The sequence below is a fragment of the Rhamphochromis longiceps genome, linkage group LG5 (genome assembly GCF_057381845.1).
Source record: "Rhamphochromis longiceps isolate RC_006_pf linkage group LG5, R_longiceps_female_GT1.1, whole genome shotgun sequence".
NCBI lineage: Eukaryota > Metazoa > Chordata > Actinopteri > Cichliformes > Cichlidae > Rhamphochromis > Rhamphochromis longiceps.
The window spans coordinates 4,802,714-4,819,462 of record NC_140561.1 but is presented as its reverse complement, the minus strand read 5'-3'; the positions used below and the strand labels follow the sequence as shown (position 1 = coordinate 4,819,462).

Sequence of the window (16,749 nt, the reverse complement as noted above, 5' to 3'; positions counted from 1 at the left end):
TACCAGAGTGACCCAGGTCGGATTTGAACATATCGGATTTGTGCCGTTCACACTGTCACACCATGATCGGATATGGGTCGCATAGGGTCAAAAAAGTCGGATTTGACGCGCTTTTGCATGCAGTGTGAACGTAGCCTTAGTCCAGAATACAGCAACTAGGCTGTTAACAAAAAATAATACAGAATTAATTTTGAAATTCTATTGACCGCTTTAAAAGCCCTGTATAAATGTTTGATCCCTTCCTGAATTTGTAAGTTTTTCTCTCTTATCAAGAGATAAACAGTCTATAAGTTTTATGGTAGACAAAATATTAACCAAAATCCTGAAGAAAAAAAAGCATGTCCCATAAAGTGTATTAATTGATAATTGATTTTCATTGAATGAAATCAGGATTTGATACCCAAGCAAAATATGGCTAGCAGCTGATGGAGAAACACTTGTGGGCAAGCGATATCACCTTTCTTAGTTGCGTACCAAATTTGTATACATCCCAGGAGGGATTTTGGCCAATTCCTTTTTACAGAAACACTCCAGATTCTTTAGGTTCCCTGGCTGCCACTTGATAACTTCAAACCTCAACTCCCTATAAAGATTTACTATTGGTGAGGTCTGGACACAAGCTATGACCTTAATGTGCATCTTCTTTAGGCACTACTTTGTTGTTGTCAGTATGTTTTGGTTCATTGTCATTCTGTCCACAATCCATTGCATCCTGGCTGAGGGTGGAAGATTCTCATTCAAGATTTTACTGTACATGGCCCTGTCCATTGGTGCAGAAGACAGTGACGTTGTCTTCTGCCTTTAGCATAACAGCATAGTGTTTCCACTTTTGTGCTTGCCTGTGGGGATGGTGTTGTTTGGGTCATATTCAGCATCTCTATTCCTCCAAACAAAGCATGTCCAGCACAGTTTTGGTTTCATCTTACCACAGAACTTCGGATAAATTTATTGCAAATTATTTTTTCTGGATTTTTGGTCTCTCACTTCATTAAACTTAAACTAAAATAACATTTAAAGACTGTTCATTCCTTTTTAAATTGGCAAACTTATGATTTTAGTTTTAGTTGGCACGGTGGTTAGCACTGTTGCCGCACAGCAAGAAGGTCCTGAGTTCAATTCCACCATCAGGCCGGGGTCTTTCTGTGTGGAGTTTGCATGTTCTCCCTGTGTTTGCGTGGGTTCTCTGGGTACTCCGGCTTCCTCCTACCGTCCAAAGAGATGCAGTTAGTGGGGATAGGTTAATTGATTAATCCAAATTGCCCATAGGTGTGAATGTGAGCACAAACGGTTGTCTGTCTCTGTGTGTTAGCCCTGTGACAGACTGGCAACCTGTCCAGGGTGTACCCCGCCTCTTGCCCTATGACAGCTGGGATAGGCTCCAGCGCCCTCCGCGACCCTGAAAAGGATAAGCGAATGGATGATTTTAGTTTCCCCCAATATCTCAGCACTTTCTTGCATACTCAATATGAGTATATTTGCCTATTTCAAGACCTATTCTACCTACCCACCATTTCACGACTTACTGCTCTGGAAGACTTTTAGAATTCATATTAACTTTAATATATATACAGAAGACAGTTTACGGATGGACCATGGACGGAAGTAAATTGATACATTTTGAACGGGTTTTCAGCTTCAAGTTCTTGGGCACCCACATCTCTGAGAATTTGTCCTGGCCAACTAACACCTCCAGCCTGGTCAAGAAGGCTCATCAGCGCCTCTTTTTCTTGAGGACACTGAGGAAGAACCACCTGTCTGCTGACATACTGGGTAACTTCTACCGCTGTGCAATAGAAAGCATCCTGACCAACTGTGTCACGGTCTGGTATGGGAACTGGTGAAAACCGCCCAACGCATCATAGGGACTCCACTTCCTGCTATTGAGGATGTCCACAAGAAGAGATGTCTACACCGGGCACGCATCATTCTCAGGGACTCCTCTCATCCTGCCAATGAACTCTTCCAGCTCCTCCCCTCCAGATGTCGCTACAGGACCCTTCAGAGTAAAACCAGCAGGTTTAGGAACAGCTTCTTCCCCACAGCTGTCATCGTACTGAACTCAGTCCCTTGCTGAACCTTCTCATCCACACTTACTCAACCCTCCTACGCCCCTCCTCCCCCCATCCCTCCCGATGACCAAGATCATGACTGTCATTCATTCTCAGCCTCCACCATATGCTCACACTGGATACTGCTATAGTTCAGGACACTGACATAGCATAGTCTCTGTTATAGAGCGTACACTGTTCAGTATTATAGTCTTTTCAGAGCGCTACACCTCTGCTACTGTTTAAGTAGTGAAAGCTATATTCATAGCACTCGGTACATCTGTACATATGTATACAACACTACATTTGTCTGGAGTTCATCTGTTCATTTGGTCTCTGTATAGCAATATAAACATCTGTATACTTAACTGTATTTTATTACCCTGTATTTATACATGTGTAATGACAATAAACTTGACTCTTAATCCTAATATTTGTCATCAAAAACTTCCCCTTACCTACCAACACTCCAGTCGCTGTGATGTCAATGTTAAGAAGTCACACAGAATAGAGGCATTTCCAACCTTTATTAAAACAGTTCCTTTATGTAGTTGGCAATAAAAAAAACAAAAACACAAAAAAACCCCCACAAACATTTCCATTTATTCAAATGGCTTTAGCAGTCAAAGGCAGAACGAAGGACTGCTGCAAAGGGTCAGCCACTTAAACTCTGGACCTCATTGTGTTCAACTGTTTGTAGAGATGTGAAGCAAAGGGCTACAACCAAATTAGCCAGGGCTGGATTGCATAGAAAACAAGTGACTCAGTCACTGAAGTTTAGACAGGCATAATAGTTCCATAACCTGAACAGCAAAAGAAAGCACAAAGCGGGAGCAGAATGTATATGGATAATATTTTAAGAAGAGTCATTTGAATCAAACAATAGATCAGAAGTCTTGATTTAAAAAACAAACAACAACAACAAAACAGTCATTTCAAGTTTCCCTCTTCAAATTAACTCATCTCCAGTTTATCAATAAAACATTTAAAAAAACAATAAAACAAAGGAGGTGAGCTGAGGTATGTTCATCACAGAAGGTCAGGAAATTAACATTTGTTTTAAGAGCTTCATGACCTATCCGGGGCTAAATAAATGTAATCATCTCTGTCAGTGTTAATAAGGGTTTTGTTATTTTTAATTTTTAAACACACTGAACAAAAGGAAAAACAAAGAAACAAGGCAGCAGCAGATTTTTCAAAACCTATGTGATGTTCTTGTAATGCAAATCTTTTTAAACATGCCATCAAGGAAAATTAGAACAGACATTGATGAGTGGAAGCAAAAATGAAATCTACCCAGAATGGCTCAATGAAAAGGGGAAACAGGAGGTAGCACGATTACAAAGACAACTTTTAGTCAGCTCAGTGCAACTCTGCAGCCAACTGAATCCAAAATATTGAGCTGGGGGTCATTGCACTAACATCTCCCTCTGCTTACAAATGCAATCATTCAAACATTTGATACCAGGCACAACTAAACTGCATAAAATTTGAAAGACATCAGCAGCTTTGCTTCTTTGCTCAAACAGCACAACTGCAGTTCCCAGTAAAATTGTGACTTTGCATGCCAAAAGCTCCAAGAACAGAAAAAAACAAACTGCTGAGTCACCATCTCATTTGAAATTAATGGAAAACTTATTTGGGTAAAATTACATTCATGGTTCCCTTTTCTATAATTACAATTAAATACTGAAGAAGCTAAATTATCAAGGCCCATATACCCTGGATCATGTAGTTGCATGCAAAATCAAAGATGGTGAAGCAGCTGGTGCAAATTTGAATTTAAAGGTATGACACATGGAGCGGTGATGTGTCACTAAAGTTCAACTTCAATGAGAGATATTCAAAAAAGAAGCCAAAATGTTGTATAGGTGGTGCAATCTGCAGTAAGAAAGCATGCAGTAGTGACCAGGAGGGGGTGGAGTGTAATGAATAGGTCCCACTTCCCAAATGTGAAGATACACCCTTTTACCTTCAGCTGAGTAGATCTGATTGTCGTGGATTGTGATGGACAAGCACATTGTAGATTAAATGATTAGTAAATTTTGAAAGGACTAGCTTGGACTGACACCTTGGCCTGCAAGACAGCCTACAAGCAGCTTGGAAAGATGGCAAATGGGACCACAACACAAATTCAGGCTTAAAACATCTGGAATTATTACAGTGGCTAACAGAGTTTACCAGCTATTATTACTTAATTCTAGAATTTAAACCCAACAGAGAAAAAAAAAAAGCAGCTGACATGCTTTTCTATCATGTCCTAAGATCAGAAAGCTGTCACTTTTTAGAGAAAAAACAAAAACAAAAACAAAAAAAACACCCCCAAAACAAAACGAAAAAATTCACACACACGCTCCACCGCATCAAGTGAAAATTTTCCAGCAGCAGTTTTTATCTTACATCACAGTGTTTTCATTAAATATCATCAGAGTTCCAGGCTGGCGACCAAAGTGTCGCCATTTCAAGTCAAGTGTGAAATGAAAAATGTTGCTGCATCTCTTTTATCCGTTCCATCTATTCCCATCGTGAAGATGAAACAAATCATTTATCAGTAGCACTGGCAAATGAATTTAATCTAACAAGCAAAAGAATTATGATCCCATTTCACCATCTACATTACAGGAGAAACTGCTCTTTACTTCTTTATCTTCACAGTCTTCAGGTTGAATGAAGGCAGATGCACCAGCTTTGGACAGCAACACACATCTGCAAAGAAGCAGGAGAACCAGTGAACAAGCAGACAGATGCACAAAACCTTTGGTTTATTACACGTGGGACATGGAGGTGGACAAGCTTGGGACAAAGTGACAAAGTTTTTGTTTTGTTTTTCTAAAGTCCTATATTACAAATACAGAGGATAAATTCATTTGCTATAAAGTTAGAAATTAAAAAAAAAACCCTGTAATGTCTGGCACATTTTGCCATCAGAATTATGATCTGAATGCACCGTTGTGCCAAAGTTCCTTGACTGTGTGTGAGAGAGAGAGAAATTACAAAATGTACTTGATTACAAGTGTGGCTAGTTGCAATAACAATCCCCAGGAGCCAAAGGCAGACAGAGATAGATCCAGGAGATCGGGCCATCCACAGCCCAAAAGAGTACCTGAGAAGACCTGAGACCACACATTTTGGCAACAACTGTGTATCCAACCCAGCAGAAGGACGAGAGTCCCAAAGAACCAATTCAATTCAATTCAATTTTATTTATACAGCACCAAATCCCAGGCGACTGTTGCTGGGATCGACCAGAGGCAATGGGCAGCTGACCTCACTAGAGGCCATGTGCATGTGCCTCATGTGCCTCGGGGCCTTGTGACATCTGTCTAACACACATTTGTGACTTCAAATATTCTAACCAAGCGTGTCAATCTTAGCTGATTTCTGGAGTTAAAAGATCAAACTGCACACTGCTTTTCTCCTGACACATTTCTGTTTGGTAGCAGCACATCTGCCATTATAAATAATAATATGTTTAAAAAGTGTTTTCCTTGTCCCCTGGAGGATTTCAGATCGGTGCCAGGTGTTGTTCAGATTCAGAAAAACATGTATGGCATAGAGACAGCTGGACAGACCTCAGTGACATACATTCTACAAGGCTGATCTATGTGCAGTGGCGAGTATGTGAAAAGAGCAGCAGATGTGCTGAATCAGTACCTGTTGCAGTAAATAGCTCCCAAATTTATTACAGCAATGCCCACTGCAGACTGCACACACGTTAAGCAATTGACACATTTGCTTCCAGCAGATGGACAATGAATGTAAACTGAATTACACAGAAATATCTTCAAGGGCAAAGTCAGCAGTATATCAAATGAGTGAATATCAATACTGTAACCTACAAGAACAGTGAGTAAGCTGACTCTAGAGTCAAGACAAAACAAATGTTTGACTTGGCAGATCCCAGGGTATATCATAAAAGAATCCATCTCAGCCAGACCAACCCCAAATCGCTGGCAGAGATGACAATGTAACATTATGGTGGTCAAATAAAGGAATCTGTGAAAACCTGGTTTATGTGATCAGCTCCCAAAAACCTTGCATCCCCTGGTCATATTCACACATTAAAAATATGTGGCAGCATGGCAGACTGCACAGATGTGTTTATGGTAGAGCTGAGAGGATCCAAAAACTCTGCTGAATTCTGCAGCACAAACAGGCCCTTTGTTAAATGTGACTTAACCATTACGCCTTTCCCTGCAGACTGCACCCAGTTATGCAGTCATGCATTTCCACTTGTACTGTTACATAAGTGACTTAGATAGCTTTAACAGGGATTTGGAGCTTCATCCTGCAATCTGAATACGCATTGATAATGAGTGCTGACTTATGAGTGTTGCTTCATGCAACACGAGAATCTGATAGACCCTTTGCAACATACTATTCAGAACAGGTTTATTGTATACTCAAAACGCTCATCACACAGGACTACCTTTTGGAGCAATTGTGTGATGGAGAGCTTACCTTTACATGAATATTTGGTGATTTTTAGGTCATTGTGAACTGTAGCTAAGCCAAAGAGAGTTAACTAGGATGTCAGCAGAACAAATACCATCTCTCTCTCGTATCTCTGTACACACTGAGGCTGCAATTCTTCCAGACCTATTGGGTCAGCAAACCTCTACAAGTCTTCTTGTCCCTCCTTCCTTGCTGAAGAACAACTAGCACACCATCACGCACATAAAAATGCAAAAATACTGGCAGCTTTTACCCTTCCTTTCTTTCTTCTTGTTGTTTTCACATTAGTAGGAGACAAAATAACTGACAGTATTGTGTCTTCTGGATGTTGGAGATTTGGTGTGTATTCATGTGTTTTTGTGCATGCGTATCTGTGTGTTTGACTCTAGTGAATCACTATGTGTGTTAGCCTTGAAAGGAGCATGCGGTGACTGCAATGAAGAAAAACAAACATATACGCATTCTCTGATGTTTATCCAATGATGCAAAATTTCGCACTGCAGAAAAAAAATCTGTGCTCGTGACTTTACTTGCATAAATATTAATTATTAAACTGTAAATGAGTCAGCCCATTTGAACTCATGACAGTCTTGCTCAGCATGGAAAACGTGCAGGGAGATGAGCAGGGGATGGCTGAAACAATGCATGCAGGGGTGGTGGGAGTCTTCACAACACTTAGAGGAAGAAAGCAGAGCAAGAGACCGGAGGTCAGCTGGGTTTGTAGTGCCCCCACCCCCCAATGTCACATTATGCAATGGCAAACACAAGCATAGTGTGTTGTACAGTCACGGCATACAACGCTCACCCATCATGTGCACTGACCATGTTCAATAAGGGAATGTATGCTCCCTTTATAACCAGCCATCTGTGGCTCAGAGGTCAAAGGATAACTGGGGCTTTGGTCACTCAACCAGTGGTCTTGGTTAGCACCACCACAATACACACAGGCATTTATACATGTGAGAACAAATATCCAGAGTCCAGTCACTAAATAAAGTATGTAGGCACTACACAAACAAATGCCCCGCCCACTATTACAAATAAATTAATTCTGTATAATAGGTCCCAGTAGCTCACACCTCAAATGTAATTTGAGGCAAATAACGTACAGGAACCAGATTGGAACAGAAATGAGAATTCTCATATGAATAATATAGATTGTTATTAAAGCACAGGTAGGCAGCAATAGACGATCCAAAGATGTTTCTCAGAAGACGATCCGATTTTCTCTTTAATTTGACAGCAGGGCAGAGCCAATATTAAAAGAAATACAGCAGTGGTCCTTCAGATGCTTGGCTACAAGATGAACAGCCAAAAGCAGTAGTACTCTACATGGAGGAGGAGACTAGATAAGCTCAAGGCAACACATTGGGAAGGCAGCCAACTATCTGTAATGTAGAGAAGTGTGATGAAGAAAGGGATGCCTAAGAAGTACAGCAAACTGTCCATACCGGAGTCTTTGAAAACTGCAAAGCGAAGAGATATAGGAACAGAAGCCAGGAAAATAAACCAGCTGTTCTCCACTGAACCATCCAAGGTGTATTCTTAATGGCAAGGGAACAATATGAGAACAGCCCCACCAAGGCTGGAGACAGAACAATCCTTGAGAAGGGAAACCGTGCACTGTATATTAGGCCAGTAAAGTAGGGAATCCACACACAAATATGAACCAATCTGACAACATGTAAAACTCTTTTACAAATGCATACATTAAGAAAATGATCAGATTCATGAGTTGAACTTCATAAATTTTGCGTACATGATCAGTGTTGATTCAGGTTTGGATATATGCATTAGTAAAACAGTTTTACATGTGGTCAGATTGCTTCATATCTTTGTATGGATTGAAGCACATGCGGGAGTCCTTAAATGTTACACATAAATCACAGAACATTTGTAAGGCTTAGTTTACCCTTGTGGATCATATCATACGTACTTGCTACCTTTGTGAGGCAAATTTGTCTCCATACTTTACTGGCCTGATATACAACGCACGGCTTCCCCAAACACACTTTACTTGGACCGTTTTCCTGAATACATATGGCAACTTATTATTGACACCATAAGTTTACTAGTGGATGATCCACCTCAGTCAATCAGTTGTTCATGTGGAGTCATATCGAACAGTCTGCGTTTATTTTTTCTGCTGTCTATGGTTTTTACTCTATGTTGGCTAGCTGGCTAGGTTGCTGATGCACTGGTGTTTTATATCATTCAGCTACTTAACCAAAATCATATCATCCTATGGAATGATAACTCTCAGTCTCCACCTTTGTGGACTGCAGCACTTGATCTGCTCTGGAGATCCACAGTGAGCTGGAGGGTCACTCTTAAGCTGGGCATACACTGCGATTTTTTCAGTCGCGTTATTCAGCTCCTGCTCAAACTGTGCGACTGAATCGCAGGAGTTAGAAGTTCGTAGCTCATAATGCATGTTCTCACACTATATGCCCGACGTGCTGATGTAACCTGATTGCTCACAGTGTGCGTCCATACACAACACGTGGTGTTCTTGTTTCCGGAAATGTAAGAGGAACCCGGAAGTGGGGAGACTGCAATCTGTGTCCAGATCCCACACTGCACTGCCATGCTGCTCTGTCTTTTTCACTTCTATTTCTGTGTTTGCGCATGCGCAGCGTGAGAGGTTGCGTTAAATCAGCTTGTGACACTGCTTCATCAGTGAGATGCCCTCACGAGGGGTGACCAGGATTTCAAACAGGTTTGATTTTCTTGTGACCATACGACCGTTGATCGGGAGATGGTCATGAGGTCTTAATCGCCTCTCATTACCCCATGTATACTACACGATGCACGACACACAGGTGAAAAATCGTCTCAAAATGGGCCAAAAAAAAAAAAAAAAAAAAAAGTCACACAGTGTATGCCTGTCTTTACAGAAGCTGCAGCAGGTGGAAGACTGGTTTATGTGCTGAGCAATTACCACTGGGGCGAGCTGCAGTTCAAGACTGGAAGGTTCTATTCCTTTACAGAATAAGAGACTTACTGGAGATCGGCTGGTGATATTTCCCACTTTTCTGTCAGAAGGTACTTAGTGAATAAAAAAAAATTCAGTAGTAATATTGACTAAATAATATTTAGTAATAAGTTTAAGAATTAATTAGGTAGCCCAAGGCCTTCCTATCTTGTACTTTTCCTTGGCGGCTGGTTCCTTTGCTAGTTTTCTATTTTCTTGGTCCTCAACATCAAATAAAACCTGTGCAGTCAATACTAAGCATATTTGATGTTAAACCACAATAATATCTTGATTTCATATGAAGTAGTATTGACATAGCATTGGCAATGCTTTAGAGAAATTCCCCAAACTGTCTCAGTCTAAAGGATGATCTGAAGTTACTTCATATGATACTTCTCCAGTACATTACAGAGCAGGCTGAACATTTCAGATAGCAGTAATGTACAATGAGTTCAGATCGATTTTTTTCTTTTCAATTCACTTTGACTCAGCAGAGGGAGCAAATCTGGACAAGGAATGCTGTTAGCTAAACAATACAAACAGTACTAGCAGACGAACTGAAGGCAGAATAACCGTCAGCAAAACAGAATGCTGGAGGGTGATTAAAACGAGACGTGTACCTGTAGAACAGTATGGCTGAGGGTCATGTAGTACACATAACTTGGTCCATTCTGGCTTGCAGCTCAAAAGCATCTGGTCGGTCCTGAGGGTTGACAGCGAGCATGTCCTGAAGCAGCTTTTTCACTCCATCTGACATACATGACCTGCGTTTCTGTGGGATGCTCAGTACCATCTTTGGATTCTCGAGAAGTGCCTCACCAACAGGCATAATGTCACCTCCCTGTCGCACATAGGTACCCAATAGCTCCCTCTTAGACTCAGAATCAATAAAAGTAATTCTCTCCAGCATGGCCCAGATGATGATGCCCAGGGCAAATATGTCAGCCTTGGCTGTGTAGTGGCCCTCCCACACCTCAGGAGCCATATAGAAGTCTGAGCCACAAGCAGATGACAACCAAAACTTGTTGAGGTTGACGTTTTTGTTCTTGTCTTCACAGTCTTTTCCCTCACTGGTGTTTCCTAAACCAGCGCAAACTTTACTCAAGCCAAAGTCTGCCACCTTCAGAACTGGAGTCCCTGATTTCTCTGAAATTAGGATGTTGTCAGGTTTGAGATCTCGATGAACAATATTGTTTTCGTGCAGGAAAGCAACAGCACTTGTTAGTTGGAGCATGAAGCTGCTGTTTGTTCGTGGGTTGGGTCGCCGAGATAAGATGAACTGGTTGAGGTCTCCTCCTTCGCAGAACTCCATGACGAACCACAGGTAACAAGGTTCCTCTGGGGGGCCAAGCACTCTCTCACCTGTAACAGCGAGACACTTATCAGATAGACAGTAAAAACAAAAATGATAAAAAAAAAAGAGAGAAAAAAAATGTAGAATGACACAGTTTATCAAAGTGATGTGTATGTGGTATGACGAAGTGCCTTAGACCTGCATTCATTTTAATGGCCAGCAGGCATCTCGATGTGCAAAAAGACTTCCAGTTCTACAGATGGGAAACCGTTAGTCATCGAGTAATTTAATGAGTCATCAATTACTCAAGTAATCGGATAAGAAATACTCCAGTCACTCGATGAATCATTGCAGCCCCATTCAAATTATATATGACCATTTAACATGATTTTCTTTATCTCCCTCTCATTTTGCCCCCTCCACAGCTTTCCTCCACTTCACCTCAAAACTCATCTCCTAAATTGAAATCAGGGCTCTAACACACACACACTATGTGCATAAAAATCCTTATTTACTCCCGACATTGTGCTAAAACTCAGTTTCCCTCTGACAAACAGTTTGATTACATTTTTGACTGCAGTTGGCTGAAAATGTAATCTACTGATATCTAGCAGTGATACACACTGTACACAATCTACAAAAGGTCTATATACAGGGCTGCACTGGTAATCTAGCATACTGGGGATTTTTCTGGTCGGCTGAAGAATATATTTTTATTTTCCTTTGTCGATATAATTATACAGGCTACAGCACTGACAGCAGCATGTGCATTCATTTTCATTACTGACACTGAATTACAGAAATAGACGCAGCAAAATGTGTCAAATTTACTGACATGTTGGGGCTGCTGCACTGGCTGGCTATAATTTCTCTGTATCTGTTATTGTATAATCTGCTGTACATTATAAAGCGCCTTGAGGCGACTGTTGTTGTGATTTGGCGTTATATAAATAAAATTGAATTGAATGATCCCTTTGCAAGTTATGGTCCTCGTAAGTGTCCAGATGTATGATAAACAGGGTATGCTGTACTAGGGCTGGCCCACATCATACCGTTCACATTAATACCGGTAAAATGTTAGGCAACGATAAGAAAGAGGAATATCGCGATAGAATATGGGTAAAATGCGCCTGCGCAGTGCCTTTGTTTTCATGCACACATGGTGGAAAAAGCATAGCAGCGACAGAGAATGTGAAGGGCGAAAGCGGATCGTTGAATGAAACAGATGAACCAGAATTGGTTTGTAAAAATGCTGCAACTTTGGTGGTGTGGAACTGGTTTATCTTTCGCCCGTCAGATACACAACAAACCACAATTTTTGGTAGAGCATGCTAGCGGGCCGTCGTTATTACCACACAGCACGTTTAAAATCAATCCTTTGATTTTCCTGAAAATTGACAGTGTAATCCCGTGTGCCTTATGTATGAATTCTGGTTGTGCTTACTCACCTTGAAACGATTTTATGTACACGGCGCTCGAAAATCTGTCAAATGTTTTAGTATGACTTTGCTAAGCTACTAAGCCGCACTGCTTGATGGACTATCGTAGGCAGGAGCCTCGCGCAGTGATACGTACTGTGCTTCAACATAATATTACCGTATTGTGTGTGTATAACCTCTTTTTAAGTTTTGTGGATATTATACATGGTTATGCTGAGGATATGTCGGCCAGTTTCCACTGGAAATGCCTTTTGGTTAAACTGTCAGCGAGGAATTTGCACTGTTAAATTTTATTTATTTATAGAACTTTAATGCACATAAAAAACAGCTGCTTGTTTAAGTGAAAAAACATTAATGGGGTTTCTTTTTTTTTTGCACTAATAAAGTTGTGGAGTATTTTGTCTAGTGTCAATTATATCGTCAGTTATATCGTTATCGCAAATTTCCAAAAGCAGGGCTCGCAAAATCGCTAGCCCGACGTCCCGCACGCTGCAACTTCTTATCTGGTGCGCGTCTTATTTTGACAACGAATGCCGGGTGTGTTGTTGGTTTTCCCTCGATCGACAAGCGCCTTTGTTACTGGGACCAGTAATTTTAAAAAAGGCCCCCATTAGAATCCATGAGAAATGCATTACTAAAAATAAACCCGAAAAATCTGTTTAGAACAGCGTACTATGTTGCAAAGAGTGAACTACCACTGGCAAAATTTAGCAGTCTTTGCAAACTTCAAAAAGCAAATGGCCTCGATCTTGGTTCCACTTGTCTCTTACCCGTGACTTCAGTGGAAATTTCAAATTCAGGATCTGACACAGACTGATTCATGTCCTACACAGTAGGGCTGCTCAATTAATTGAATTTTAATCACGATTATGATCTGGGCTTTCAACGATCATTAAAAATGCCTGAGCCGATTATTAGCCCCTCCCTCGTGCTTTACTCTCGCGCTGCTCCGTGTGGCAAATCGAGCGCACCTCTCTGCATTTCGAACACGTGTCACAACAAGAGGACCCGAGGGAAGCTCGGAAAGCTAAGCAGAAGTTATTTGGAGAGGAGAGTGACTGCCGTTGGTTGAAAAGAGAGGTAAAAAAAAGAAAAAAAAAAAAACAGACGTGGATCAAGTAGACATAGTGTGTAAACTTTGCTACAGTGTCGTAGCTGCACCACAGAGCAACACTGCAAAGTTCACTAAACAGATGTTTACATTTTTCATTTATTTTTTATATTGCAAACATTTGCACTGTTATCAGTATTTGCACACTATTTTATATTATTTTTTGACAGTCTTTAAAGTCATTATTCAATACATTGTTATTGTTAAATAAATATCGTCAAATAATCGAGATCTCGATTTCAGTGAAAATAATCGTGATTATCATTTTTGCCATAATCGAGCAGCCCTACTACACAGTTCTTACAAGTTCATAGAAATTTCTGTTCAATTAGAACCAAGTATTTAAGTTGATGATTGTAATTTTTATACAATGTTGTAATTTGTGTTTCAACAATTTTTTGATTAATGTTTTGTTTCCGTTACAATATTATACTTTAATGTATAATATTATAACGGAAACAAAACATTAATCAAAAAATTGCTCTCTTTTTTTATTCGGGCTACTTAAATTTTTTTTGGGCTACCAAAAACTGAAGAGTCCCTGCCCGAAGGGCTACCAGGGATTTTGAAATTTTGAGAGCCCTGAAATGTATATTGTGATAAATATTTTTGGTCATATCGCCCTGCTCTATGCTGTACTGACAAGTTGCTACATTATTTGTACTCTCTTTTAAGTGGTTGTGTATTATCGAGTCTATGTTATAAATGTCTTTAGGAAAACCTACTTTTAGATGCTTCCCTTGTCACGTAGTTTGACTTGCCAGAGTTTATGCCTGCTGTCCTTCCTGACGCAACCCCAAAGGGGATTTGCGTCTCTGCCTGAAATTAACCTTTCACTTACCAAGAAAATGTGTTACCAGTACACTGTGGGAATATTTTATGTCACTAAGAATTAGTGTCAAAAAGGTGTTGAACAACCAGTCTATAGCTTATGTTTTCTTGTAGAAAAACAAAAGTTAATAAATTTTATAAATACTTTGTAAAGAAATGGTAAATGGCCTGTATTTGTATAGCGCTTTACTAGTCCCTAAGGACCCCAAAGCGCTTTACACATCCAGTCATCCACCCATTCACACACACATTCACACACTGGTGATGGCAGCTACATTGTAGCCACAGCCACCCTGGGGCGCACTGACAGAGGCGAGGCTGCCGGACACTGGCGCCACCGGGCCCTCTGACCACCACCTGTAGGCAACGGGTGAAGTGTCTTGCCCAAGGACACAACGACCGAGACTGTCCAAGCCGGGGCTCGAACCAGCAACCTTCCAATTACAAGGCAAACTCCCAACTCTTGAGCCACGATTGCCCCATAACACAGTTTTTAATCCAAGGCAAACTGCCCACGTCTTCTTTGATCTTCTTGAGGCAATAATCTTTGATGGGGTTTTTGTACTTGTTACATAAGTAAACTAAGTAAATGGTGAGACATATCTACACCCCCCCCCCCCCCCCCCCCTTATGAAAGAAGAACACAGATGTGGTGTATGTTAATACACATATCAAAAGCCACTTCTACTGAGAAAACCTACCAATCAATGGACTGGTGGGCCTGAGATAAACTGTCCTAAGATAACATTGTCACTGTGCGTTTAAAGAAAGCATCGCCAGGGAGGTGATAGCATCGCCAGGGAGGTGATGGCACCGAGACAGGCTAAACCAACAAAGCAAAAACGGTGTAAGTGTAAACTTGTCTTAAGTGCACGGATTGTGAGTGGAATGTGAAAATTACCTCTAACACAAGCAACGCAACAGACTCCATTTTAGTGTGTCAAAATCTACCCATCCCCCAGCGAGTCTGTGTCATGGCGACAAAAACAACTGTGCTATAATGACAAAGCTAACCCTCCAAACTAACCTTTGCAAGCATAAGAACCTTATTATGGGCCTTTAAAAGATGGCTACAGGCCAGCACAAGGCACGAATCACAAAAAGTAAAACCAGCAAGATTAAACAGCCTCCTCTGGGTAACAATCAGGTCACCAGTGATCCAAATTGTGACCAAGCCAGAACTGAAACTGATAACTAATGAACCCCAATGATTAGTAATTGAAGCAAAATATGACGAAACCGTGGCACAAGCAGCAAATCCATATCTAAATCTGACGCAGTGCCCCGTCCTTAGAACGTAAAGTCAAAAGTACACTGAATAATCCTCTTATTTTGGTTACATTAACCTAAAAGCAAAACATGTTGCTACACAGCACAACTATCTAATACCTAGGATGCTATTTTATTTCGGCACTAATTGTGAACACATCTTTTATCCAATTTATCTAATCTCAGCTCAAACAGGTAAAGCTGTAGGGCTAAGCGAGAGCGACCCCCACCTTTTAATGATGTCTCCACCAGGCGCAGGTACTGCTTGGACAGTTTGTTTCCATGACTCATTTTCTGTGCCATACCGTTCCTCTGCAGCACGCACTCCTCTAGATGAACAACATTTTGATGCCTTTTTTCTAGACTTGCTAGCGCCCAGAACTCCTGCAGGGCGAGCTCCACGTTTTCCGGCGCGTCGCACCGCAGTTTCTTTACAGCAACTTTAGCACCCGATCTCCGGGCCAGAGCTTCGTACACCACGCCGTACGTTCCCCTTCCCACCTCCCGCAGCAGACTATAGCGGGGCGCCATGACCTTCTGCTCCAGGCCGTCCTGCTTGAAGAGGCTGGTGTCCTCCTCCATGTCATGGTCCTCTTCCGTGTTTCCCACGTTCAGACACCGAAGCACGCTGGACTCGTCAACTCCCGCTTCGGTGGTTTGTCTGCAGCACGCTCGCGCACTCCTTGTACGTCTCCGCCAGTTATCCCCACCGACGGTGTCCGCGCGACAATCGCTCATCCTTTCAACAAAAACGGTCACATTTTTCCAGCAACAGTTCCCGTGTGTCTCGTCACCTTTCTACAGAGAACACAGAAAACTTCCACAGCAATGTGGGACGATATCGCACGAAACACAAACAGGAAGAAACGACAGTGAGGAAACACTAAGCATTTCCGGCAAAGGCCTTCACAATAAAAGGCAAGGCCTGCGTTACATAACAGTCTGTCCCTTTCTCTCCACACACACACACACACTTCCTTTTTTTCTGCTCCTTCCGTGAGAATTTTACTATTGGTGTTGTAGCTACAAAACTTAATGTCACAGTGAACATGGAAAAAGGTGACTGGCCCTGCAAGTACTTAAATTGTATTGAATTATGAATTATGCATGTTGTAAATATTTAATTTGCTGATATTAACAGAAAATTTAATTTCTGTTTAAACATCTGTTTAACATTTAGATTGATTGTTTATATTTGCTTGGCTTCTAATCCTCCTGCATGATTTCAATAGATGATTTCGTGGGCGTGTCCCTCGCTGAAGGCATACTTCCATCCCCGTCCATGACCTGGATAAAAATGTCATCCTTAAGGAAAAGTGGGAGAGTTG

The 16,749-nt window shown here is 41.3% G+C and overlaps 1 protein-coding gene across 1 annotated transcript; it reads right to left on the bottom strand.

Moving 5' to 3' along the window:
- Positions 1-2,560: 2,560 nt before the first annotated feature.
- Positions 2,561-16,301, bottom strand: LOC146669064 (serine/threonine-protein kinase 35-like). Its single transcript, XM_085405484.1, has 3 exons — positions 15,652-16,301; positions 10,098-10,839; positions 2,561-4,754 (listed from the first exon to the last, which is right to left on the bottom strand). The coding sequence occupies exons 1-2, from the start codon at positions 16,157-16,159 to the stop codon at positions 10,121-10,123; spliced, it is 1,227 nt and encodes a 408-aa protein (XP_085261610.1). The 5' UTR covers positions 16,160-16,301; the 3' UTR covers positions 2,561-4,754; positions 10,098-10,120.
- Positions 16,302-16,749: the final 448 nt, after the last annotated feature.